This window comes from Capsicum annuum, chromosome 4 (assembly GCF_002878395.1).
Source record: "Capsicum annuum cultivar UCD-10X-F1 chromosome 4, UCD10Xv1.1, whole genome shotgun sequence".
NCBI lineage: Eukaryota > Viridiplantae > Streptophyta > Magnoliopsida > Solanales > Solanaceae > Capsicum > Capsicum annuum.
Window position 1 is genome coordinate 59,934,926 of NC_061114.1, and position 25,351 is coordinate 59,960,276.

The 25,351-nt window shown below is 37.4% G+C and overlaps 1 protein-coding gene across 6 annotated transcripts; it reads left to right on the plus strand.

Annotated features, from left to right (window-relative positions):
• Nucleotides 1-24,832, plus strand: LOC107868063 (small glutamine-rich tetratricopeptide repeat-containing protein alpha). Of its 6 annotated transcripts, none has more exons than XM_016714627.2 (10): nucleotides 1-161; nucleotides 9,732-9,979; nucleotides 11,026-11,059; nucleotides 12,449-12,585; nucleotides 18,987-19,053; nucleotides 20,741-20,840; nucleotides 21,308-21,471; nucleotides 23,455-23,501; nucleotides 23,589-23,639; nucleotides 24,276-24,832. In XM_016714627.2, exons 1-10 carry the CDS (start codon nucleotides 89-91, stop codon nucleotides 24,651-24,653), a joined length of 1,299 nt encoding a protein of 432 aa, XP_016570113.2. In that variant the 5' UTR covers nucleotides 1-88; the 3' UTR covers nucleotides 24,654-24,832. The 6 variants fall into 6 exon arrangements, with proteins under 6 accessions (XP_016570113.2, XP_016570114.2, XP_047267784.1 ...); XM_016714628.2 differs by having other exon boundaries at nucleotides 6-161; nucleotides 9,732-9,949; XM_047411828.1 differs by having other exon boundaries at nucleotides 91-380; nucleotides 9,732-9,949.
• Nucleotides 24,833-25,351: the final 519 nt, after the last annotated feature.

Below are 25,351 nucleotides of genomic sequence, written 5' to 3' on the forward strand. Positions count from 1 at the left end.
TACCCGCTTATATATATATATATACGCTACTAATAAACGAAAGAGACCAGACCAGATTGATAAAAGCCACGCGGTGGTGTCTCCGTCAATGGCGAAGCTGAAGACAGATTCTCCTCTCTCTCGTCGCATAGTCCTCGCTTTTTTGCGCTTTCTCGATTCCGGTAACTTCTCCCCTTTCCCAACCTACCTATAAAAATATTCGTCTTCACATCTGCTTTTTATAATTGTCTCCCTCGTCGCTTAGATCAGTCTCTAGTAGTATTTATAAATTAGAGCTGGGTACTGATTAAACATAAATTAAGCTTCACAGAGTGTGCTATTCAGCAGTCCAGACAGATGTTGCTAAGCTAAATCAGCTATGAACAGTTCATTTTGTAAAAGTAAGTCAAGTTATCGGCTTACTGTCGATAAAGTGGATCTACTAGCTAATTCTGGACAGAGTTGATGAATTATTCTAGTGCACTGCATAAATATAGCCTCCGCCCTGATTAATTTTCCTTTTTATGGCATCAGGATTAGAACCTTGGATTGTACGAAGGGAAGCTAAAGCTTCATAGGTAATTGTGACCTTAAAGGGGGGAGAGAGGAGGTTAGGATCAGAATTTTATATTAATTCTGGTGCAAGTTGATCTTCTCAGCATATTCTGTTTAGACCTGAAACTCATCAGCGAAGCATTATTTTCTTGTGTATGTAATTGACTGGTTCTGGGCCTGCTTACCATCTTTTATTTTCCAGTAGATCTGAAGGGAGTGGAGCATGAGAATTTAAAGTGACTGAAGGGAAACTATTGTTCTAAAAGTACGTTAGGAGTGTTTACCACGGACACACATGGGCAACATTAGGGTCTTGCCGCTTGCATATGACAGTTGATGTGGTTCTAGCACGAGTGCTTAGGATGCATTGTTTTATTGATATTCAAGAGTTACAATTTCTTTAGAGAATGAGTAACCCGCCAAGGATTGAAGAGAACTACAAATGGGAACTTCCGGCTGTCTATCTTTTGCATTTAGAGCGCTGCATAAATTCCTAGGAGAGTTGTTAGGCAAGTAAAACACATTCCAATTCTCAGTGCTTGAGCAAAATTACAATTTTGACTTTATCCTTATGTTGTGGAGTTGGTGTTGTAGGTGATTCTTACAGACAACAGTAACTGAATTCTGATATCTGGTTGCATGTTCTAACAAGGACTAAAAAGTGGGGAAAAGAAGATTGTAGGCTAAGCGGATAAGCCAAAATGAAGATGCTAATTACTAACTGATTTGAAAGAACAAACCAAACTAAGAAGGAATCATTGAAAAAGCAAGGATAAGAAAAAACATGAAGTGGAAAAAGAAGACGCCCTAACTAGTCATGTTCCACAACCATCAAGTTGCTGCCTCTCATCCCTCACTCTAAATCTGATCAGCCATACCACCATGTTTTCCATTCAGCTTTTCCACTGGGCCACCCACTTCCTCCGACCACCATCATTTACCATTTACAACCACCATACCTATCTCCAACCTTACCGCTACACCTCCCTGCGTTGTTAATATATTCGATTCCAAGTTTGAAATCCTATCACTGAACCTCCTTTACTAATTATATTGATCCATCATTCAAATTTGAGACTTTAGCTAAATAAGTAAACTTTAAATTCAGTGAATTCGGAATGCGGCCCAAAAAAAAGAGATCCATCATATTCAACCTGCCATCTTTCTCTCTAGTTCAAATCCTCGTATTCCTTTCTCTTCTATAGCTCCTTCACAAACCAGCAAACCATCTCCTCACTTCCCAGTTGTTAAAAATATAACTAAGGATATAAAAGTGTGGTCTCTCTTAACAATTTATTCTTTTAGCTGAGATAGTCACACACATCAACCTGCTATCGGAGTTGGGCCCACCCAGTTCTTGTTTCACCCAATATTTTGATGAAGTAAAGGATCCCATTTCTGGCATCAAAAGGATGCAAAGTAGTTACAAAAGAGTAGAAGCAAAAGTAACTAAGTAGCTCCATTACAATCTTCAAGCTAAAGTCAGGGAGCTAACAAAGTTTAAAGGTATCTGGGAGTCTATTGGAGACAAATAAATTCAACTATACAGGTACATAAGACATCTATCTTTTAAAGTCGGGAAGGTAGTTGATATCCCATCGAAGCATCTTCTGTTCCTCTCCTTCCAAACACTCCAAAATATAGCTGCTGGTATCACCTTCAATCTTATCTTGGTGGAGCTATCAACTCTCCAATTACTCCAATTTTCAAAAGCATCCTTGATGTTCTATGGCATGACCCATCTGAACCCAAAAAGTGGTATAAACATGCTCCATAGATCCAATGCACTGCACTGGGCATTGTAAAAAAAGATGACTATGTGATTCAGAATCCTTCAAGCACATGTAGCACCTTTGCAATATGAGATTTTTTTGGTGTCAAGTTGTCTTGTGTCAGACGTGCTTCGTGAGGCAGTCCAATTGAAGCATCTAATCGTGAGGGTAATTTGATTTTACAAATGAGCTTCCAGGGCAAGTTCTTTATGATTGTATTTTGGGGTCCTAGCATTTTGTATGCTACTTTCACTGAGAATTCCTTGATATTTGTGTCCCCCATCGAAATTGGTTAGGAGCTAGGTTGTTGATGCTAGTGTTCAAAAGTTTTGCTAGTAGTCTGACCATCTCTTGTATGCCCCAATCTTGTAAGTTTCTTCCAAGGATTATGTTTCATGCATTCCCTTCCTTGCTCTACTGGACCCATCTTATACTGTCCACGCTTCAAATGTCTAATCTTGGGTGTGCAGGGGTGTTCAGTCCCATATCGGGTGGGTGGGAGGCAAATTTATCTCCTTATATGGTCTTGAGCAATTCTGTACTCTTGAACTAGCTTTTGGGGTTGAGTTAACTCCAACGTCTATTACTTTAAAATGGTATTAGTGTGGGCAGAGGTCCTTTAGTATTTGTTGCTAATGCTTCTCTTCCAATGAAATCGTTGTGATTTTGCAAGTATCTATCTCAAAGAGATCGATCAAAAGGGAAAAGAGAGGTAGCTCAAGTGGAAAACACCTTATGCCTCCAACTTTGAGGTTGGGGGTTCGAGTCACCAAGCTGCTTTTGTTCGGCTTGTGCGTGTCCCTGTTTTTGAACATTTAGACAGTTTTTTTGAACATTTAGACAGTTTTTCCAGATCATTTTCTCTTACTCTTATGAAAGATAACCAGATTGCTCTATACATATGAAAATTCTGTTTTGAGAAAGATATAAACAAAATTGGGATATAAGAGTGAGAGATCGTACAACTCAGTAGTAGTAACAAGGGACCAGTGTTGGCTACTTTTATGCAAACCAATTTATTTGCTTTAATAGGTGAGGGATCCAAACAGAAGTACTAGATGAGCACTAATGTGGGCCTTTAGTGATTCCTGAACATTAATTTGTGCCCATAGGGATTCCAAGTACATTTATCGAAGCAAAACTCAGTTAGCAGGTTAGACTGGAAATGATTATAACCCTTACAAGTCCCAATACTGGTTGACTGTGCAGCAGAATTGGGAAATATCAAGTTTTTTTGGAACCTTAATGCTTTGTTCAATATTACATTAATTGGTGCATGTTGCTTTCCTGATTCTCTTAATCATGTCTGTTGTTCTGCTGTTTGTTTTGTCAGTTGGAAGTCTCCTCAAGTCTTAGTATTTTCAGACCTCTTAATAATAGCCACCTACTATGACAACATTTCAATATAACAATCAAGCTTTTGTAGAACCGATCTTTTATGTTATATTTTATCTCATAATAGATTTTTTCCCAGAACAACAATATCCATCAACATAACAATACACTCTATGAAGGGGAGCCTTAGAGAAAGAGGTAAAGTTGGGTTCAAGCAGTGGAAACCTCTGGCAAAAATGTAAGATAAGGCTGTGTACAATAGACCCTTGTGGTCTGGCCTTTCCCCGGACCCCGCGAATAGAGGAAGCTTTAGTGGACCTAGCTGCCCTTTTATAACAATACATTCTTTGTAAAATTACCCCTCTATAACAACCTTACGTAACTATTAAATGATTTTTACTTTTTTTCCTTGCTCAACTATTAAATGATTCTACTTTTTCCTCGTCTGTTGCTAGTCATTTATTTTCAGAATAAGAAAAGCACTTGTACTGCTTTGTTGTCATAAAGCCACATATAAAAATCAATCTCTAAGATAACTGTGAAATTGAAAAAGAAGAGAAGAGATATTGGGAATTGTATTGATTGATTATTTGCTCAAGTTGATGGGATTAAATAGTTGTTATAGGTAATGTGAATAAGGAAAAAAAAATGAAAAAATATTACACAATCTCCTGAGGTGATTGCCTGATACTAGGGATTAGAGAATATTCTCATATCTATACCGATTATACAGAATATTCTCATATCTACACTAGTTATACCATATCTAACAATAACTAATAACTACTATTATTTTGACCACATATTTGAATCTTTAATACATCACTTTTGACAAAAACTATAACATCGATACATACTTAGATAATTATAGATTTTTGAATCGAAAGATATGCATGTATTCTAAGTTGCGCAGTCTCTTCGTTTTTGTTGCCGAACCCATCTCGACACAACACAGGTGCGGGTCAGATTTGGTCAATCCAGTCTAGATACGTTGACCAGGGTCAAGAACAAATTTGTGGACAAAATTGAGAAATTGATTTCTCAAAATAAAAGATAAAGAAAATTTAAGACATGGGAAATAACATACCTTCAATATTATTCCAACTTTCGGTAGACCGTAACAGCAACAGGTAGACCTTGAATGGTTTTCTTTTTCTTATTTGAGAGTAAGAACCAGGGAGCTTGAAAGACTCATTCCGGGAAGACGACCCATAACTCAGAAGACAAAGAGTTATCTTGGTGAAAGCGAGAATTGCATAGCTCAGAAGACAGAGTTGTCTTGGGGAACAGAGAGAATTGCAATTCTTAAGGAACTGTAATTGTAAATTGTACCTAATAAATAACCCCTTTATTCCCCTACTTCTGGCAAGTAAGTGAAAGGAAACAAAATAACAACAACAACAACAAACCCAGTATATTCCCACATAGTAGGGTCTGGGGAGGGTAAGATGTACGCAGTCTATACCACTACCTTCGAAGAAGTATTTTATACATTACAAATAAGTTTATGCTCTAAATAAATATATTTTATTCAGTATCTAGATTATGCTATTTATAAATATTTTTCTAATAGAAAAGAGGGATATTTAGTAAATTACTTATTAGCATTTTGATTTTTTTTATAATTAATTTATATTTTATACAAATTTATGGATGATAAAATTAACGTGTTTGCCAAATCCCCACACTCATATCCATATCTGGATTTGCACCCCCAAATCTTAAAATTTAGATCTTGCCGAGTTCGACCTTCAGATGTGCACTCGTGTAGGATACTCGCACCCGAGTCCGAGTAACTTAGCACATATTATTATTTGTTGAAAATATGTCTCAGAAATAAAGTAGATAACTATTAGCAGTTTTAAATTATTAGAGTTCTGTGTGGCTTAAATTTAAGAATTAGTTATCGCTTTGCTATTTGAATTTAAATTTGAATTCAAGTTTAGTTGCTTATTTTTATATTTTCTAGTTAGAAATTTAGCTTTAAATGTCTTTGAGTTATTAATAAAACAATTTTCTGTGATAATATAATTGTTGTATTTTTTCTCTCCAAGTCTTTCTCTGTTATTTCCTTACTTTCAAAGCTAAAAACCAACAATCGGTATCTAGAGCCATTTTATTGTGGGATTTGTGAGTGAGATGAATTCTAAAAACAACTTTTCCTAAATAGCTTCTCCTGTCTTTGATAGTGAGAATTACCAACTTTGGACAGTAAAAATGGAGACTTATCTTGAGGCTGTAGATCTTTGGAAGGCTGTAGAGAAGGGTTATGTTGTTCTTCCGCTGCCCAATAATCTCAAGGCAGCCCAGATCAAAAGCCATAAGGAAAAGAAAATCATAAAATCAAAGGCAAAAACAACTTTGCTAGTGTGTGTCCCAACAATTTTCACGAAAACTATGACCTTTAAATCAACAAAAGAAATTTGGAATTATCTAAAGGAACAATGTATAGGAGATGAAAGAATACGAGGTATGAAGGTGTTGAATCTAATAAGGGATTCAAATTGCAAAAGATGAAGAATCTGAGACCGTCAAAGAGTACTTAGACCGACTTCTTGACATTGTTAATAAGGTACGATTGCTTGGCACAAAATTTAAAGATTCAAGAATTGTTGAAAAAATTCTTGCCTGAAGGATACGAAGTATCAATAACTACCTTGGAAAACATAAAAGACTTGTCCAAAGATTACCTTGGTTGATAATAAAATCAACCCACAACACGGAAACAAGATACAAAACACGAGAGAAACCGAGGACCCAAGGATACCAAGTCTCGGTCAATCAACAATAACACAAGAGTGACGAAAGAACAAGGTGTATTTCACACCAAAACAACAACAACAAGAGATGAGCAACAAGATGACAAGGAACAACAACAACAAAACGGAAACAAACCAACAGATTCACTAAACAAAAAACAAACACTTCAAACGATTACAAGGAGATAAAGATAGGTAGTGAGACATAAACTCCTACAAGAACTAAGAACCTAAGTGTATCTCAAACACTAAGACCCTTAACTAATGTAAAAGCAACACCAACACTATTACATGACACAAAAGGGCGTCCACCACTCAAGCACCAACGTTTCTAGCTAAGTTTTGCATCTCAAGTGATTCCGCACGTGAATTATCCCTCATTTCAGTTTTGACTTTTCCAAGCCCTACAACGAAGGTGTTACACTCTCTCAAAAAGAGAAGGATGTTTCAAGTTTTTCTTTCTACAACATTCAACAACTAAAGCTAAAATGACTTAACAATAGTCTATTTATAGACTTATTACAAAACAAAGTGAAAGGTCCAAAAAGCCCTTAATGAAGGGGCAAAAGGGCGCCCTTGGAGTGCATGTAGGGGCGGCTTTGGAGTGTTCTGAAGCCCTTTTCACACTTCAACTTGTACACTCCCTCGACCTGATTTAATGCATACTCATGTACGTCCATCTTCATGATCGTGCCCGTATCATTGACAGAATTGTTAAATACATTGTAGGCACAAGAGCAAAAGAGGTGTTAGAATATGAGTAGGAATAGGAATAGCATATAAAATCCTATTAGGAAAAAGATTGTAACGTAGTATCCTATTAGGAAAGGGATTGTAACGTAGTATCCTATTAGGAAAAAGATTGGAATGTAGTGTCTATAAATAGGGCCTCAATGTAATAATGTAGTTACAACAATTCAATAATATTTTTCTCTTATATTTCTCACCTGGTATCAGAGCTTCCACGATCTTAGTAAAGAATCAAAGAGTTTCCGCCGTCGGCGGGCGGCTATAATCCATATATGCCGCCTATCTGGCCAATGATTATGTTAGCAAAAGTTGGGTCACTGACTCACTGTGTATCTTTCTAGTGACTATTTTCTCATATCTTTGCGTAGCACCATGCTTCTGTCCGGTGACTACTTTTTCATATCTATTTTTCTTAGCACCGTACTTCTTTTTGGTGACTATTTTCTCATATCTGATTTGCGTAGCACCGTGCATCTTTCCGGACTACTGTCTCATATTTGAGTTGCATAGCACCATGCATCTTTCTGGTGACTCCTCAGATTTAATTTACATAGTTTCGTACGTTTTTCCGGTGACTCCTCGGATTTTTTTCAATAAGGTCGTGCCATCATTCCGACCCTGTTCATATAATTTATCTTTTTCAGTAGGATCGTGCCGTTATTCTGACCCTACTCATATAATTTCTATTTCTCAATAGAGTCGTGCCATCATTACGACCCTACACATATTTCTCTTTTTCAGTAGGGTCGTGTCATCATTCCGACCCTCCTCATATACTTTTTTTTTCCTCAGATTGTAGTCACTTTTCAGCCATCAAGTTTAATTATTCGACCTGTGAGCATGTTTCGGCTAAGTTTCCGGTGACTTTTATGTTCAAGATCTCTTTGTCTCTTGATTTTGAGATGACCCGTATATTTTATACCAGTTTTCGGCAATTTTCCAGCGACACATCGACTTTACGGCAATATTTACTACTTTTCGGATCATTTTTTCAGTTTGTTCCGTTTCAATTGAGGTCTCCCAGACGTCCAAAGCAGTCCTTATCAATTTTCTTGCAGATATCTTCACTAAGTCCCTCACCGATTCTCATATTAGTTACATCCATAACAAGCTTGGTACATATGTCTTCTATGCACCAGCTTGAGGGAGAGTGTTAGAATATGGGTAGGAATAGGAATAGCATATAGAACCCTATTAGGAAAAAATGTTGTATCCTATTAGGAAAAGGATTGTAACGTAGTATCCTGTTAGGAAAAGGATTGGAATGTAGTGTCATAAATAGGGCCTCAATATAATAATGTAGTTACAACAATTCAATAGTCTTTTTCTCTTATATTTCTCACGGGAGGCTCATGAGGCAGGATGATATGGTTGAAGAAGCTTTGGCAGCCAACCACTAGACTCAAAGCAAAGGTAATAATTCCAGAATAAATTACCCACCTTACCAGCACTGTGGCAAAATAGGTCATCCTCTATTTAAATGTTGGGAGAGACCAGATGTACAATGCAAGATCTGCAATCAACTTGGTCATGAAGTTGTGATTTGCAAAAGCAAATTGCAGAAATATGAAGTAGATGCCCAAGTCACCAAAGAAGAAAAAGAAGATTACTTATTTGTGGCAATATATGTTTCAACCTAGAAATTTGATTTTTGGATGATTGACACATTGGTTGTACAAACCACATGACATATGAAAAAACTCTCTTTAAAGAGTTTCTGCCTTTGGAAAATAAGAAAGTCAGAATCGGAAATGGTGACTGTTACTGCAGAAGGTAAAAGGAATGTTGCAATCAAAGCAATTTCAGGTACAAAAATAATTTCAAATGTCCTTTATGTGCCCGATATTGATAAAAGTTTGTTAAGTGTTGGCCAACTAATGAAAGAAGGATTTAAATTATTATTTGGAGACAAATATTGTCGAATTTTTTATTGCACTAATCATGAGATTTTACAAATTGAAATGAGAGGCAAAGGTTTCTTATTTAATCCAGTGGAAGATGCACACAAGCCTTGCAAGACCAACATAAATTGGCAGATTTATTCAAGAGGTCAATTCAGCCAAGACTACAATCTACAATTTCTGATCGAAGGAGCAGTGTTGAAAATATGTGTCAGAAATAAAATAGATAACTATTAGCAGTTTTAAATTATTAGAGTTCTGTGTGGCTTATCTCTTTGTTATTTGAATTTAAATTTGAATTTAAGTTTAGTTGCTTATTTTTATATTTTCTAGTTAGAAATTTAGCTATAAATATATGTTTTTGAGTTATTAATAAAACAATTTCCTTTGACAATACAATTGCAGAATTTTTTCTCCAAGTCTTTCTCAGTTATTTCTTTAATTTCAAAGCTAAAAAATAATTTTCTTATCCTTTATTATATTAAAAATGAAGAAAGTTACTTTTTAGGTAATTTTTGTTTATAACAGCCAAATAAGATTTACATGTTAAATGATGTTATAGGTGTATAACAACCAATTGCTATAAGCCAAAAAAAGGTCTACACAAACGGGGTTGTTATAGAGAGGGTTGACTGAATATAAATTTTGCATTTACTGACAGTGTCTCTCTTGTTTCATAGTGGAACCTGCTCCAGGAGCTGATGATGAAGGACTTGAGGTTGCTAAGCAGTGTCTATCAGAGGCTTTTAAGATTGGTCCTTCATCTTATGCCTCAAGTTCAGATTCATTAGTGGACATATTCAGTTCACGAGAAGCAATTGACCAAAGCCAAATAAATGTAGATCGTACTCATGATATATCTCTGCCAGATGCTCCTTGTACATCTTCAGGACAAAAGGTTGTAGATGCTAAAGATGCACATTTGCTGGTTCCTCCTCCCATTCTACCCCTTTTTTCTTGATGTTTTCTTAATTTTGCCTTTTAATTTTCTCTGCTTGATTCTTTTTGATAGTTTCATGTATTTTAGGTCCATTTTCTATTCCTTATATCAACATGTTTGCTTTCTCTTTTCTATATGGGGGCCTATCAGTAATAAATCTGTGGGTTTATATCCACTATGTTGTCTACATCTACATTCGCTCTTATTTTTCAACTACTAGACACACGATAATAATTTTTCCTTCATGTTTGGGAAAATTGTGATACTAAGGGCATGACCATGATCATTTAGTCACATTCTTATTTAATAGGTAGTAAATTTTGGCATGCACCTTTTTGTTTAAATAGTACTCATATCCCTAAATCACCCTGTGGAAATAAAGAGGTCCACAACAAACCGCACTTTCGAACACATTTTGCTACTAGAGTAAAGTGCTTTACTTGGTCTACTAAAATAAAGAGGTCCACAAGATTGTCCTCTGTGGATATCGTGTTCGGGGTGTCTCAACTCTTATACTTGTGCTTGACCGTGGTGCTTATGACTTGCGTATCAAATTGCAGCCCAAAAAGTAGGAACTTTATAAATTTGTCATTATGTTACTGTGATATTATTGAAAAATAATGATGCAAGGAAGTTCTATTGATTGGAAATTATGTGCTTGATGGTGCAGAATTGTATGGATAAATTCAAAATTCTGGATAGGAATGGTTTATGCCAAATTTTGTCACTAGACAATCCTTGCTTGAAAGAACTTTCATTTTCAATTATGGATGGTACAAATTAGCTTGAAATGATTGTCAAATGCTTTCATCTGCCGTACTGTGTGCTTGACAGTACAGCCACGACAGAGGACTTATTGGAGCATTTTTTGTTGCCTTAGACATTTCTTGTGATTAATTTAGATCAAACATTAGCTGCCGTTAATCTCTATTTTTTCCTACCAAACGGTAAATGAACTATTGGTATGTGGAAGCCTTTTACTTTCTACATTTTGTGCAGTATATAGCTTTATCTTGTTCTGTTTCTTTTATCAGGCCGCAGATGGGACAAAAGAAGCTCAGACGTTTGGTAAGGCTAAAGCTCTTTACCATCTTGCTTTTAATGCATGATGTTTTTTGTCCATATGTTTGTGCTGTCATCTTCATTTCATAGTATCATTAATGGTCGCTTGAAACGCACTTAAACCTCTGATGTTATGTGCACCCAAGCCTCTCTACCTTGCTTAGGTGGCGCTTTACTGCAAGCACCAAGGCACTTCGTATATTTTGCCTAGTTCTAAGTTCTTCAATTTGTATATATTAACTGATTATTTGTTGTGTGTTACAATAATCTTTCTTTTGTGTGTGTGTATATAACCCCCTTCGCCCCCGACACACGCACACACACAGTCACTTGTATTACACTTGTATTAGGTCTAACATTTGTCAGGAGTCCTTTTTGTTTGGGTAGTGAAATGCTAGAGGCTTAAGTTAATATATATAGGGATAAGAATGATCATATAAAGAACCCATAAATTTGGAGCCGCCACTTTTTTTTATCAGCGAAAAGTGCCACAAGAAAAACAAGGTTCATGGGGCTTGGAGTGAAGAGCAAGAAGTTAACCAGCACTTGCGCAACTAAAACGTATCACACATCTTTATACGTAGTACAATAAAAATTAAGCTGCAATTCAAAATAACTAACTTCAGCATCCTAAATTCAATAATGCTTATCATTCTCAAAAGATAACGCCTATGCAAATAGATAACGCAAGAATTCTGATATCAATGCAACTCTCCAAAGTTGAGATTCAAAGAAATGGTGTTTTCTCGTTGGAATCACTTTGTTTAGATTGTTTGAGTGCGAACTTCTTCAAAGCACATGGCTTCACCCATGAAGCGATAATCTCTAGCTTTGCATCGGTTCATCGCATCAAGTGACAGAGCTATGACTTTTAATAACATTAGTTCGGAGAATCCCTAATTTGCCACATAGACTATTTTCTTCGTATCGAAATGAAATGGATAGAGTAAAGAGGAATATTTGTAGAAGATACGTATAGACTGTTCTCTGCTTGTTTAAGATTGAAGTTAAGTTTATTAGATAACAAAATCATTCTTCTAGGGTATACGTCTTTATATTTCAAGGCTATCTTTGGAATGTGGAAGTGGGGCCTTCAGTTCAAATGACATACATGTAGATTGCTGACATGGTTGCAAAGAATAGCAAGTATGGGTTACTTGCTTTCCTTGGAGTCTTTTGTTCGATTAGTGCTACTTTTCTAGATGCATGCTCTTGTGCTTTTTTCTTTGTTGTACCAAATATGTCATCCAAATGTTTTTAACGTTGTTTTGCATTCGATATGTTTCCCCTGACAACATATGTTTGTCACAGTGGCAGGTAGAACTGCCTCTTTACTGTTTGTCCTAATCGCGCGCTTTATGCTAATCAACTCTTGTTGTTTATCATGCTTTGCAGGTATATCCAAAGATGAGCTCTTTGGGCAATTTTTTGACGCTCTTGAAAAAGCTCACTATTTCGGAAGCTTGCCAGATGGAAAAGACGATCAGGCTCAGCTGGATAGAGCATCAAGAATATTTCACACTGCTTTGGAGGTATATACTGATACATAAAGTTATTTCTTTCATGGTTCTGCAGTTGTGATGCATGAGTATTCCGAACTTGATGGAATTGCTGATAAAACACAGTATTTGATATTCCTCCTGTTGTTTTCTTGTTTTCCTGCTCAACCATGTGGTGTAATTGTCAACTTTCTTGAGACTCAGGCTTCATATACCTCTCTGAATGCAAATAATGTTAAAAGCATGTATTATATATCTGGAGTACCCGCATGTAATTTTTTGGTGCATATGGCTTGAACGAAACTTCTTCTGTTCCTTTCCATACTTAATTTTGAGATACTTTACTTGAGCCGAGGATCTATCGGAAACAGCCGCTCTACCTTAACAAGGTAGGGGTACGACTGTGTACACACCACCTTCCCCGGAACCAACTTGTGGGATAACACTTTATATGTAGTTGTTGTCGTCGTCTTTGTAATGGCTTGAAAGAAACCACAAATGTTTTGATGGTATTTCAACTCCTATTCGTACCATCAAAGGCAAATGTTTAGCTAGCCTTTTTAGTAGGGTAACCTTTCCCATGTAAATAGTCTCGACTTATTTTGCGAATATGTCAACTCTTTGGTCTTATTGTTAGAATATGAGTAGGAATTGGAATAGCATATAAAATTCTACCTGGAAAAGGATTGTAATGTAGTGTCCTATTAGGAAAAAGATTGGAATGTATTGTCTATAAATAGGGCCTCAATGTAATAATGTAGTTACAACAATTCAATAATATTTTTCTCTTATATTTCTCACACTTATAATAGCTTTTTGTTGGCATCTAAGGATGTGGCGCAGTGGCTAATGAAGTGGGTTGAGAATCATGAGGCCTCAGGTTCAAATCCCAGCAAAGACAAAAGCACTAGTGATTTCTTCCCATCTGTCCTTGCCTTAATGAACAAAGTTACTTGGTACCAAAAATACCATAATGAAAGGAACATAAGAGTTTGTCGCTAGGTATTTGATCAAATAGGATCGTCTAGTTCCTATAGAACCTATAACTGGAAAATCTTACTCATAAGAGTGCAAAACGTGGTTGGTTCCTTACCAAATGTCATCACGAGCCACTCGAACGCTCCATACCTTCTTAAGTACGTGGTCTTAGGCTCAGCTCCTTCGGCTTGAAAAGGCTTTTAAGCCTGAGGGGCGGTGAGCGAGGTAGGATAAAATAGTATTTGAACCAGGGCGGGTGGCCCTATATAGTCTGTCTTTTCATGGGTGGTAGGTAGAGAAAAAAGCCATTCATTAAACCTTTTGGAACCGAAGACAGAGAGTCGTTTAGAGACCTTTTCAAAAATCACTTTGTAGAGGGTGGGTATCATGCTCAATAGAATCGGACTGTCATATGTCAATAGTCAGTAGGAGAGAGAAAGAAAGAAAACAACATGAGGAGGCCTTTTCTTTATCAAATCAAGTCTTCGCTCTTCAGATCAGTCCATTCATAGTGGAGGAATTCTGTTTAATTTTCCTACATACGACCTTCCCCATAAAGAGAGTTTCTTGTTCCTTTTCTAACATTCATAAGTAGCTTGGTCCATTCCATTTTATATATGCTTGAGGATCTGCATAGCCCTCGATTTATGTGTTATTTATCCATTCCTACTTTTTTTATGCCAATGTTGGTGAGTAGAGATAAACTCTCCTCAATTATTCCTGTGATGGGAGGGAGTAGGTCTTGCTTCATATTTGTTAATTCATTTCTAGTTTACACGACTTCCGGCAGATAAAGCAGGTTTTGGGATTGTGGGTTGTTTTACTTTGAACCTTGTTCTTTCCATGACCCCTCTTAATTGCGATGAGAGAGGAGATCCAATGCTTGAATAAAGTACAAATCACGTTGATTCAATCATACATCTTGGAATCAGTTTGAGTATTTTTTTTTTCGACTATTGGTATGTTTAGTCAGGCGGTGGCCGAATCTGATAGACTGGTCTATAAAAGCTTTTGGAACTAGAACAAGGAATGTAGGAGCTAGTCTTCAAAGTTATTTGGCATATGGGAAGCCATGCTCATTGGCCTGTGGCCGGGGATAATAATAATGATCGTCGTGCTGTGCATGTTGGATCTTCTACAATTCTATGTTTTTCTCGATAGTGTGCTAATCCCTATGTTATGCGGAGCTGAGTATCTTCAATAAGTAGTCAGCTGCATAAGTAGTCAGTTGCGGGCGTAGTCAGACTTAACATTGATTGAAGCAGAGGGAAAAGGTACCAGTCAGACCTGCAAGCACTAAGCACCGGGTAGTATGCAACGATAGTTTTGAGACCTAGCCTCTCTCCTTTGGTTCGTAACCTTGGGTGATACACTTTTCCTTAAGGCAGAGGTTTTGTCTACTTCAAAAACATGTACTTCGTCGAAGGCAAAGAGATTTTCAACAACCCTAGAGCTAGTTGAACTTGAAGACTCCCTTTTTCTATACACGGAATTCCCCAAAATGAAATGGAATTCAAATTGGTCGAGAAAAAGAACCGCGCTAGTCGGAATTTGGGGAAAGATAGAGAGCTCTCTAGACTCTCCTGATAAAGCATGCTTTATCGGTGGAAGGTGTCGAATGATGGCCGGCTTGTCTTTTCTATTGATTGGCTTATGGATAAAAGGTTTGGACAAGAATTCCTAGGCCGAGTGTTGGGCTTTCGAGATCAAAGAATCTTAAGAATTGCCCTTTTTAGTGGTCGACTTCCACCTTTCCGCTTTGGATTCTCTGTTCCCCCGAAAGAAATCTCGATTGTCCTTACCATTTCAGTTCCCACCCTCAACTGAGAAGGATATTCAGTTGCTATTGATATGCTGGATCAATCAAGGGGTACTACGAGTTCTCTGCCCTATGCATTTAACCAGCTCGTGTGATTCACCGGTTTCACCGACTAGACTAAAGGAGTGATTTAGTCGATACAGAGGTGTGCTTGAAGTAGGGTGTGTGCTGTCCCTATTGAGCTGGGCCCTTCCTCATAAGGCCCCACTGTCGGGGTATAAGCGCCCTGTTGCTACCCGAGAATTGAAGTGGTTCATTTTCTTTCTATACACAATTCAAGATTTCGTTTGTGTTCATGTTGGCGATTTCTGATGTGAATTCGGCGGTTCGTTCCCCCTTCCTACGGGTTCCCCCAACGACCCAGTGACGCACCAACCACGCCCCTTCTCTTTCTCCGATCATAAAGCCCCTGTTCCCTTTATCTCCTTCTAAGGAAGTTTGAGCTCCTTGTCATGCTAAGAGCCTTTCTAAACTCTTGAACTTAAGAGAGGCTTCTTTTCAAGCTGGTGAGTAGAAATTGAGTATAAAGAAATGTCAAACACGGAGCTCATATAGCTATGACGCTAAGAGTTCCTTCAGGGAGTAGGGATCAAAAAGTGACTCATTGGTCTTAGGGAGTTAACTTCCTATAGCTGTGATTGCGTTGCAAGAGTTCCTACGGCTTTGTCTAACTATACTTGCTTTGTCATCCGCCTATGGACCTTGGTTCATGCTCTACGTATTTTATTCTTTCAAGCCCTCAACATTCCCCTTTTATAGAGAGGTTGCCCCTTTCACTTTCGGGTAGTTCACTCGCTCCTAGTGCCTACCATTTCTATTGATTATTAATTCTACTCTAGGGACTCCTAGTAGCAAACTAGTATTAAAAAAGGGCCCCCAAAGAAAGCAAAGTCTTAGATCTATGTAGTTCTTAAACCCTTTTTATACAGTTCCGGATAGGTTCTTTTGTGGTTCTTTACTCCAGCCCTGAAGTACTCAGTGATCCAATCCCCTTTTATAGAGAGGCTGCCCCTTTCACTTCCGGGTAGTTCACTCACTCCTAGTGCCTACCATTTCTATTGATTATTAATTCTACTCTAGGGACTCCTAGCAGCAAACTAGTATTAAAAAAGGTCCCCCCAAGAAAGGAAAGTCTTAGATCTATGTAGTTCTCAACCCCTTTTTATACAGTTCCGGATAGGTTCTTTTGCGGTTCTTTACTCCAGCCCTGAAGTACTCTGTGATGCAATCTGTTTAACATGGAGCCTCCGTTATGTCTGTTCTTGATCAGAAAATGGCTGTTTGCTTGTCGTTGGGGATCACAATCTGACTTGCTCGTGTTTTATTAATGTTGGGGTTGTTTTTATTTACCTTTCTGTCTATGAAAGAAATGAGGAGAAAAGGAAATTCTCTGCTCAAATAAGCTTTCCAGAAATGATGAAAGTCAAGAAGAAGCTCCGTCCCCGTCCTTCTGTCCAAGACTCTTGAATTAGTCTCGTCTCACACCCTGTTCCTTTAGTCTTTTCAAGGGTACTTTTTTCTAAAGGCGCGGTCATCTCTTGCGCCCCCCCTCCTTCCCCCCCCTCCCCCCAAAAAAAATGTGACTCATGTTTTCCCCGAATTTCATCAGTTCCAGGTTCAAGTGTCTGTTCATCCATCTTCATTCCAAACAAAGGTGAACATCGCGGTTAATACGTTGTAATTGGATAAGTTTTTAGGAATATGATGGAACGAAAGACCAAGGAAAGAAAGAAGAATACACCAAAATGCAAGTGTTGCACCAAACACGGGTGGTTGTTTCTTGTTGTAAGTGAATACTTTTCCACATTGCACTTTTTCCTTTTCTGGCTCTGATTTTGTATAACCCCAATTATGAACATTTTGAATTTGAAAAAAGAAAGATATATCTCATTCAAATTTCACCTTGAGCTTTTGATGTATAGCCAAAGGCCGCTCCTAAAATCATCCCAAGTGCTGCTAATGTGGTTCCTAAGCTTTCTTTGGGAAGCTCCTACTCAGATGAGAAATTCCCTGATAAAGCTGCCAGTACCTGGTGAACTCATATTGGCCAAAGTGCAAGAGAAAAAAATGGTAGGGAGCTTCGGCGTGGTGCTCACTGAACCTCTGTAATAGTTCCCCCGCTAGGGGACATGCTCTATGTCCACTATTTTTTTGTACATACTTCGTTCTGAATTGATTCAGATAGCGAGTGGCGAAAACCCACGGAAAAATGCACCTTATTCGTGTTCCGCACAACAACTTGCCCGGTTAAGATTATATGTCTATGCCAAACTTGGTGATCTATTTTTGTTGGCCCCTTTAAGCGTATGTGATATAATCATTCCCGATTGCTTGAATGCCGGGCAATCTACTTGCGAAATCACCCCGGTTCGAATCCTCTCAGCTCCTTCCAAAAGAAGTGAATTGTTGATCAATCAACAGAGCGAAAGTCATAGGGTTGGGATATCCCTGCCCTCTGAACTGGACGTGAGGGTCCCCCCTTATCCGGATCTCCACTCACTGCTAGACTTGAATTGTTGATCGATCAATAGAACAAAAGTCATAGGGTCGGGATAACCCTGCCCTCCTAACCGAACATGAAGGTCTCCCCTCGTCCGACTCTCTGCAGGGAATCTCCACTCACTTCTTCCCTGAACATCCTCCCTTTACCACATCATGGGGGTTTGCAGGAGATCCCAGAGGCTCGCTCGGAAAGACGGCTATACCATACCTTTTGACTTATCTCAAATATGAACTGGTACCATAGCACTTTGATGGCGAAATAGACGAAAGAAGTAACCCGTAGAAAGATTTGGCGCTGCTCACTAAATTCTGTGTTTAATGAGATTTGTATATCGGTTGTTCCTGTTTGGAGTCTTCAACGGAATAACTTATAGCATAAAACCAGATCCAAGTATAAAGGAACAACTGATATGCCACCTTGATCTATGAAAGAAGAGTGGAATTCCCCGGAAGAAGATTCACCGAACGGACAATAAGCTGTAAATCTTAGTTCTCGAAAGCAAGTGAATCAGTCTTCCTTAATCCTTATAGCTCTTTCCTCCCTTTGCTCAAAGTTCTTCTATTAGTATTAGTGAAAGCTCAATCCCAACTCTCTCACTAAGACCGGATCTTGCAAACAGTCTTCTTCCTAAAAAGCTAGAGCGGATACCTTTCTATTGCGACTAGTTTTCTAGCCACTCCTCCACAATCCACTCCCATAAGGCATATTGACATCTTTAGGCACACACACCCCCCCCCCCCCCCCCAAAAAAAACCACCTCACCCACCCTTTTTCCTTTATGTACTATCACCCCTCTCCTAAATGTAGATTAAACCTTCTCTCTTTTACATTTTCTATAATATAATCTGATAGAATAGCGAAGGGAGAAGATATTCTAGTAAGCACCTTGGTCTCTCCACAAAATTCTCACACTTTTTAGCTCATTGTCCCGATTGTTAAACTCTTTCAACAAACCACATTTCAATTGATTAATTTAATTTTATATAGATTTATAAATAGGCACTGGCACCGAGTCTGTCGCATTTGCTTGTGTACATCTACTGACTAGTGTTGTTTCTGTCGTGATTCATCATAATTATTGCAGTTATTTGCTCCTCTAATATCCTCCTTCCACCTTTCTTTTCGCGTTTTTAGGAGATGCAAAAATCTGGATGTGCTATGTTCGACCGAAACAACCTTGCTGAGATCTTAAAATCTCAAGGTATGTTGTAATTACATATTTTGTTTTCTTGAAAATGATATGTATTTTAGTGGTAAAACAGCGAAGTGGTGAGATTTCCAATATTGTATACTATATCTTGATTAACTATGTAACAAGTAAATGAAATGTAAGAAAGTATCAAATAATTTACATTTTGTATTTTCAGCAAAGTAGATAGATATTGTAAAGATGTATGTCTTCTAGATGTATGACCCTCATTCACTCTTCCCTTCAAAATATCTTCTATTTCTCTCTCTCCATACATGCAAGAAGGCACTGTAGTCAGATCCTTTGCATTGTCTTCCTTAGTTTCTGTCTTTTAAAACATCCTACAGCTTGTTTCACAATGTTTGGCATCATCCATAGCACACCAAATAGATTTATAAATAAACATCAGCATTTCCAGCAAACAGGGAAATCCAACAGTAGTCTTTTGCTGTTTCCACTATTTCTTCACACAAGTAATAGCTGCTATGTTCTCATTGTTAGGCAGGTTTCTTTTGCGGCAATGTAATCAATGTTTAACAGGGCTTTGATTTTCAGATTGCATTCGAGAGCCATATTCTTCTTTTATTAGCAGAACTATCAGTACCTCATAGCTATATTTCACCTTAAATTTACTATCCTTCCTGCTCTCCAAGTCGAAGAATCAGTTTCAAAGCTTCTTCTAGCTAGCCTAAGAACTGGAATATGATTTTGCATTTGCCAGTCTTGGAATACCTCGATGTTCCATTCATTTCCAATTATACAATCTTCATTTTAGGCCTCCTTGTCTAGTGCCCAACTGTATAGTTCACAAAAGGTTTGTCTCAGTATATTTTTCTGTAGGCGGCGATCGACTCGACTTTCCCTCCATATCTAACTTTCAGTTTTACAAGATTGTTGAAAACTTGAAATGTCCATAGTCCCCTTATGTTCTAAATGGACACTTTGTTATGTTGAATCATCAATATTCCACCCAAGATGATGTCTAAGCAGTCTATGGAGTTGGAATAAAGACCTTAAGTAAGGAAGAAAAAAAAAGAAATTAGGTGACTCTCCTTATCTACTTAAGCCTTGGTGGATTGTGCTACCCCGTACATGTGCTGATCCCGTACATGTGCTGATGGGAGGATGCAGGTACACAGTTGAATGGTTGAGGTGCACATAAACTGGTAGAGTAGCACTGTTATCAGAAGATGGATCTTCAATATTCATTTTGCCAGTTTGAACCCATTTCGTACCAAGGCTCCCCTAGTTTCCAGTATATTTTGGAAAAGCGAACTAGTTGAATCACGATTTGCACGTGAAACTATCATTTTTTCGTATTCCTACAGGATTGAGACTTGCGAAACATGTTGAGTTGAATACAGGCTAAGCTAGTCTTTTATGTTCACAGTAACCTGAGTTTCTCTCAAGCCTTAAATTCAGCACATTCTCCATTTTGATCCTCATACGCAGTTGAATCCTAATTTTAGTGTGTCAGGGGATTGAGCTTTGAGCTACCTCAATCATTGGGAAGAGTAATATTTTGAAGAGAATTACTTTCTAATTCTAAAGCAACCCAGGGGCCTTAACTTGAATATTCTCACAAATGTGTGCTTGAGGTTGGCGTCTTCTTGTGGAGAGGTTTTGTTTAGTATAATTCACTTTCTATTTCAAAACATTTTTACTCGAACACTCTCTTTTCTTTGTGATTTTCTAATAGGTAATAAAGCAATGCAGTCAAAACTTTACCCTGATGCTATTGAGCTGTATTCTTTTGCAACTGCACTTTGTGAAGATAATGCGGTTTACTATTGCAACAGGTGTGTCATTATCACATTGATGGAAGAAAGTGATTATTGCTTTTTGCATGCAAAAAATATTACTCCCTCTATCTCAATTTATGTGATGCACTTTCCTTTTTAGTCAGTCCCAAAGGCATACCTTTCTATATTTAGTGATAATTTAACTGTAAACTTCTCATTTTATCCTTGCTGAGATAATTTTTAGTCACACAAATATATATGACTTATTTTAGACCACAAGCATCAAAAGTCTTCCTTTCATTCTTAAAATCCTTGCCCAATGAAAGACCATCACATAAATTGGGATGGAGTCTTCCTTTCATTCTTAAACTCCTTGCCCAATGAAAGACCATCACATAAATTGGGATGGAGAGATTATCTATTTTGCCTACTTTTTGAAAATTCTAAGAGCAATGAGTTGAATCTTTCTGATCTGTAAATATTTGTGAAGGCCTATTTTAAGATGAAATTTTGTGATGTATCAGGGCAGCTGCTTTAACCCAGATCCACCATTATGAAGCAGCAGTTCAAGACTGCCTAAAATCTATTGCAGTAAACCCCAATTATAGCAAGGCTTATAGTAGATTGGGATTTGCCTATTATGCTCAAGGAAAGTACCGTGATGCGATAGATAAGGGATTCACAAAAGGTTGGTTCAAGGATGTCTCTTCTCTTTATTAGTAATTCAGTTAGTTTGGCTTTAAAATTTTGGAAAGCTTCTTGGTATTTTTGAGTACACTATAGTTTTGAATTTATTGAGACCGAACATCTTTATGCTCCAACTCTCACATAGTGAACTGATGAAATTAAGTGAAACAAAATATAGAACATGAGGACAGAGTTAATTTCATCAGTTAAAATATAGAACTAGAAACCATATGATACATAGCAGTTGCAGAAAATGCATTACCTTAATTTTTTTTTTTTTATATTATTGGTCTAAGATGAGTTTAGATGGAGTAACATGATCAATGAGGATATATTTAGCAACCCCAACTAGTTTGCGACGGAGGTGTAGACATATAGTTATATCTAATCTTGGGAATTGTTTTTTGGCAGTGAAAGCATTTTTTTTTAGCAAGGGTAACTTATTTGGCAATGGAAGCATTAGGCATGGAATTCTTTCAGGAAAATCGTATTCGAGTCTTTCATTTTCCTTTTCATTCATTTTTATGTCCTACAATATTTAGGATTTATTGGCTAAATTTTTTTTGAGTGTATTAAATACTGCACATCTAGATTGCTCGGACTCTTCATTTCCAGTGCCGCACCCGTGTTGACATGACATGGGCGTGGGATCCTTACCTGATCTGGGCAACAATTTTGGATACTTTGACCAAAATCGACGGAGAAGTTTTGGGCTGGTTCAATGTTTTTTGTAATCAAGACAAAAAGTAAAAAACTAATGCGAAATTAAAGAAAATGGAATACATTGTATATAGAAATTTTCACATCACTCCTTTCTTTTCTTCTTCTTCCGGGAAAGAAGACCTCTTGATCAATATTTTCTCCTCAGTTTACCACATACTATCTCATAATTTAGGTTTTATAATTCTATTTTTAGATATTTGAATTATTTTTTGCCAAATTCCTGCCCCAGTATCCATATCTGGATCCGTATCCGCATCCACGGCTCTTAAAATTTAGAGTATGAAGGATCGGGCCTCTAGATCCGCACCCGTATCGGACACCTGTACCCGAGTCTGAGCAACTCAGTTGTACCTTGCCTGAATTATTGTTGTCCGAATAACAAAATATGAGATGAAGTAATAATTAGGATGTAAGAATTTGTATTATTTAAAGCATGTCGATTATTACCTTGTAATAATGTGAACAAGAACAATGTGGTAAATATCTAACTTATTATGAAATATGGAAGTGTAGATTTGCAGGATGATTTCACAAACCTCAGCTAATATTACTGCAAATATCTAAAATCTTGCTTTGGTATTTGTACAGTATGCCAGATTTCACGTTTTCTTAGGTTAAAGTCCTGCACTTGAAGAGGAAAAGGGAATGTTGGCCACAATGTCAAAAGACAGCTGGATGTCTATGACAAAAAATAAATCCTCCTACATCCATAATGGAAAGTTTAAGATCATTTTACTGTCATGATTATGCATGTGTACCCACTTAAGCGTAACTACAAAAATCTAATTGAAGCAATTTAAAGAATTGAAAGGAAAAGACAAGTGGAAGAAGCCACTATGTGCCTTTAGTGCCCATCACCCTCCTTTCTTTCTTCCTCCTTATCTTTTCCCTCATCAAGAGATAATGAATGAAGTTCTTAATCCCCAACCAATAAATGGATTAAAGCAGAATTTCAGTCAGAATCTGGGTTTGAAGCGATGGAATCCATCTTGCACATGCAAACTGGGGCATGGACTGATATCTGCGTCTATGAGGGATTAGTTTGGGGTGAAAGTAACTGTGAATTGTTATATGTTGTATCATGGTGCTTAGTAATGCATCTGTCGCTATTCGGTCTTGTGAAGTGTAGAGGTTTGCACTTTCTGTCAACCATGTTAGAAATTTAGATAATCAGTGCCAGGATACAAATATTTTCATTTTCTTGTCTAGTTAATCTGCAGAAAAATATATCTATTTCTGACATAAAGCCTTGTTGATGAAGCATTGCTGTTGGATCCTAATAGTGATTCTGTCAAGGAAAATATACGGGTTAGTTCTATTGTTCATTGTGGTTTCTAAGGCTAGTAGCTGGAAATCGGTGTTTGCAGTACTATGAGTCGTATCTTGAACTTGCAGGTAGCAGAACAAAAGTTGAAAGAAGAGCAACAGAAGAGGGAGAATGATCAGGTAACTGACAGTTGTGGCATTACAGAAGAGCTTTACTAGATTTATTAAGTTGATAATTACTAGTTATGTATTTTACAACCAAATCAAGTGCTGAGCTCAATAGTCAGTACCGGTAACCGGTAATTAGAGGCGGAGTCGGGATTTCAACTGAGGGGGTTCAATATTCAAAGAAAACTCAGTCGAAGGGGGTTCAACACCTACTATAACCACATAAAAAATAATTTTAATCATGTATAAATAATATTTTTCCGTCGAAGGGGGTTCAGCCGAACCCCCTAAAGGAGGCTAGCTCCGCCTCTGCCGGTAATAATCTGTCTATCTGTCTGTGGTAGCACCATTAATGCAGCATTTTCGAGTGAGAAACTACAAATAATAATATATTATGTGCATACGTAATCTTTCTGTTCAAAAGAAAGAATAGATTCCAACATTTGTATTTTAAAAAAAAAGGTAAAAGAATGGAGCATGTATCTGTAGTTCTGTCATCTGACAAAATAGTAATAAAATCGAATGATTTAAAAATTCATTTCCTTTTCCCATTTATCCATCCTCAATGGTCTGTATCAATCTAATTTAACAAGAGTAAGCATTTAACCAAAAATAAATCCCATTTTCCTTTCCTTGGGTCTTTTGCAGAGCTCAGCCTCTTCAAGTCATGGACAAGCCTCAAATCACCAGCCTGCTGGGGCACCTAGAACTCATGCCATGCCTCCGCCATTTGCATCAATGTCATTTGATGGCAATGGTATTCCTGATTTGTCTAACGAGCTTATGAACATGACAAGAGATGCATTCCAAGGGCAGCATGGTTCAAATGGGCCAGATGGAAGCAGCAACGCTGACTCAAACGACGAGCCCGTTATAAGGATAAGCAGGAGCGTAAATCTCGGTTTTGGTGACCAGATGCCTGAGGAATTGACTGGGACCTTGAGGTCTGTTATGGAGATGTTTTCAGGAGCACAACCTCCTGGGAATCCTCAGGATAACATGAATGGAAGGTCAACACCGAATTGAGGCATTTATGTTGGAGAGCCTCATTCTTGAGTTGATCAACATCTCCATCCTTTTACATATACCTTTTCAGTGAACTGTACTCTTGCATTTGAATTGATTATTTTCCCTTCAACTAGATTTGTAAATTGAAGATCTAAAACTAAGGTTTGCAGTGTGATCTTAGGTGCTTCGCTGATGCTTCTCCTGGGCCCCCGTAAGGCCATAATTGGCTCTTTATATTGATTTTTCATTTTATCTTGTTCTGATCCGAAATGGAGACCACAATTGATATTCTGCTAAAATTAAAGGAAAAAAAGATCAGTGGATCCTCGAAGAAACAGTTGATCCCTTCCTCTTTCATTTGTTTGGTACTCAAAATTCTTTATGTGCCAATAAAATGTGTGAACCAAAATTTATCACTCTGTAGGTGGAAAGTAAAAATTAAACATGTTAAATGAATTGAGTCAACGATATAAATTTTTACTGACCATATTAATTAAATGAATCGAGCTGCCTTTTTATTTTCATTTTAACTTGTATCAAGCCTATATTATACAAAACAAAAAGTAAGAATGAGTAAAAAAGTTTACTATATTTTCCACTGAGGTTAAAATATATATTCAATTAATTGATTACCACTAATATAAATATTTGGGAAAAGGGTCAAATTTACCCGTTATTTTGAAAATTTGGTTGAATATATATTCTATCGTACTTTA

What these genes read in the sequence shown, in the direction of transcription:
- LOC107868063 (XM_016714625.2), top strand. Translation starts at nt 8,842, where the DNA reads ATGAAAAAACTCTCTTTAAAGAGTTTCTGCCTTTGGAAAATAAGAAAG. An exon ending in GCGGTTTACTATTGCAACAG is followed by an intron (nt 20,841 to 21,307) that starts GTGTGTCATTAT and finishes GTGATGTATCAG; the next exon opens with GGCAGCTGCTTTAACCCAGA. An exon ending in AGAAGAGGGAGAATGATCAG is followed by an intron (nt 23,640 to 24,275) that starts GTAACTGACAGT and finishes GGTCTTTTGCAG; the next exon opens with AGCTCAGCCTCTTCAAGTCA.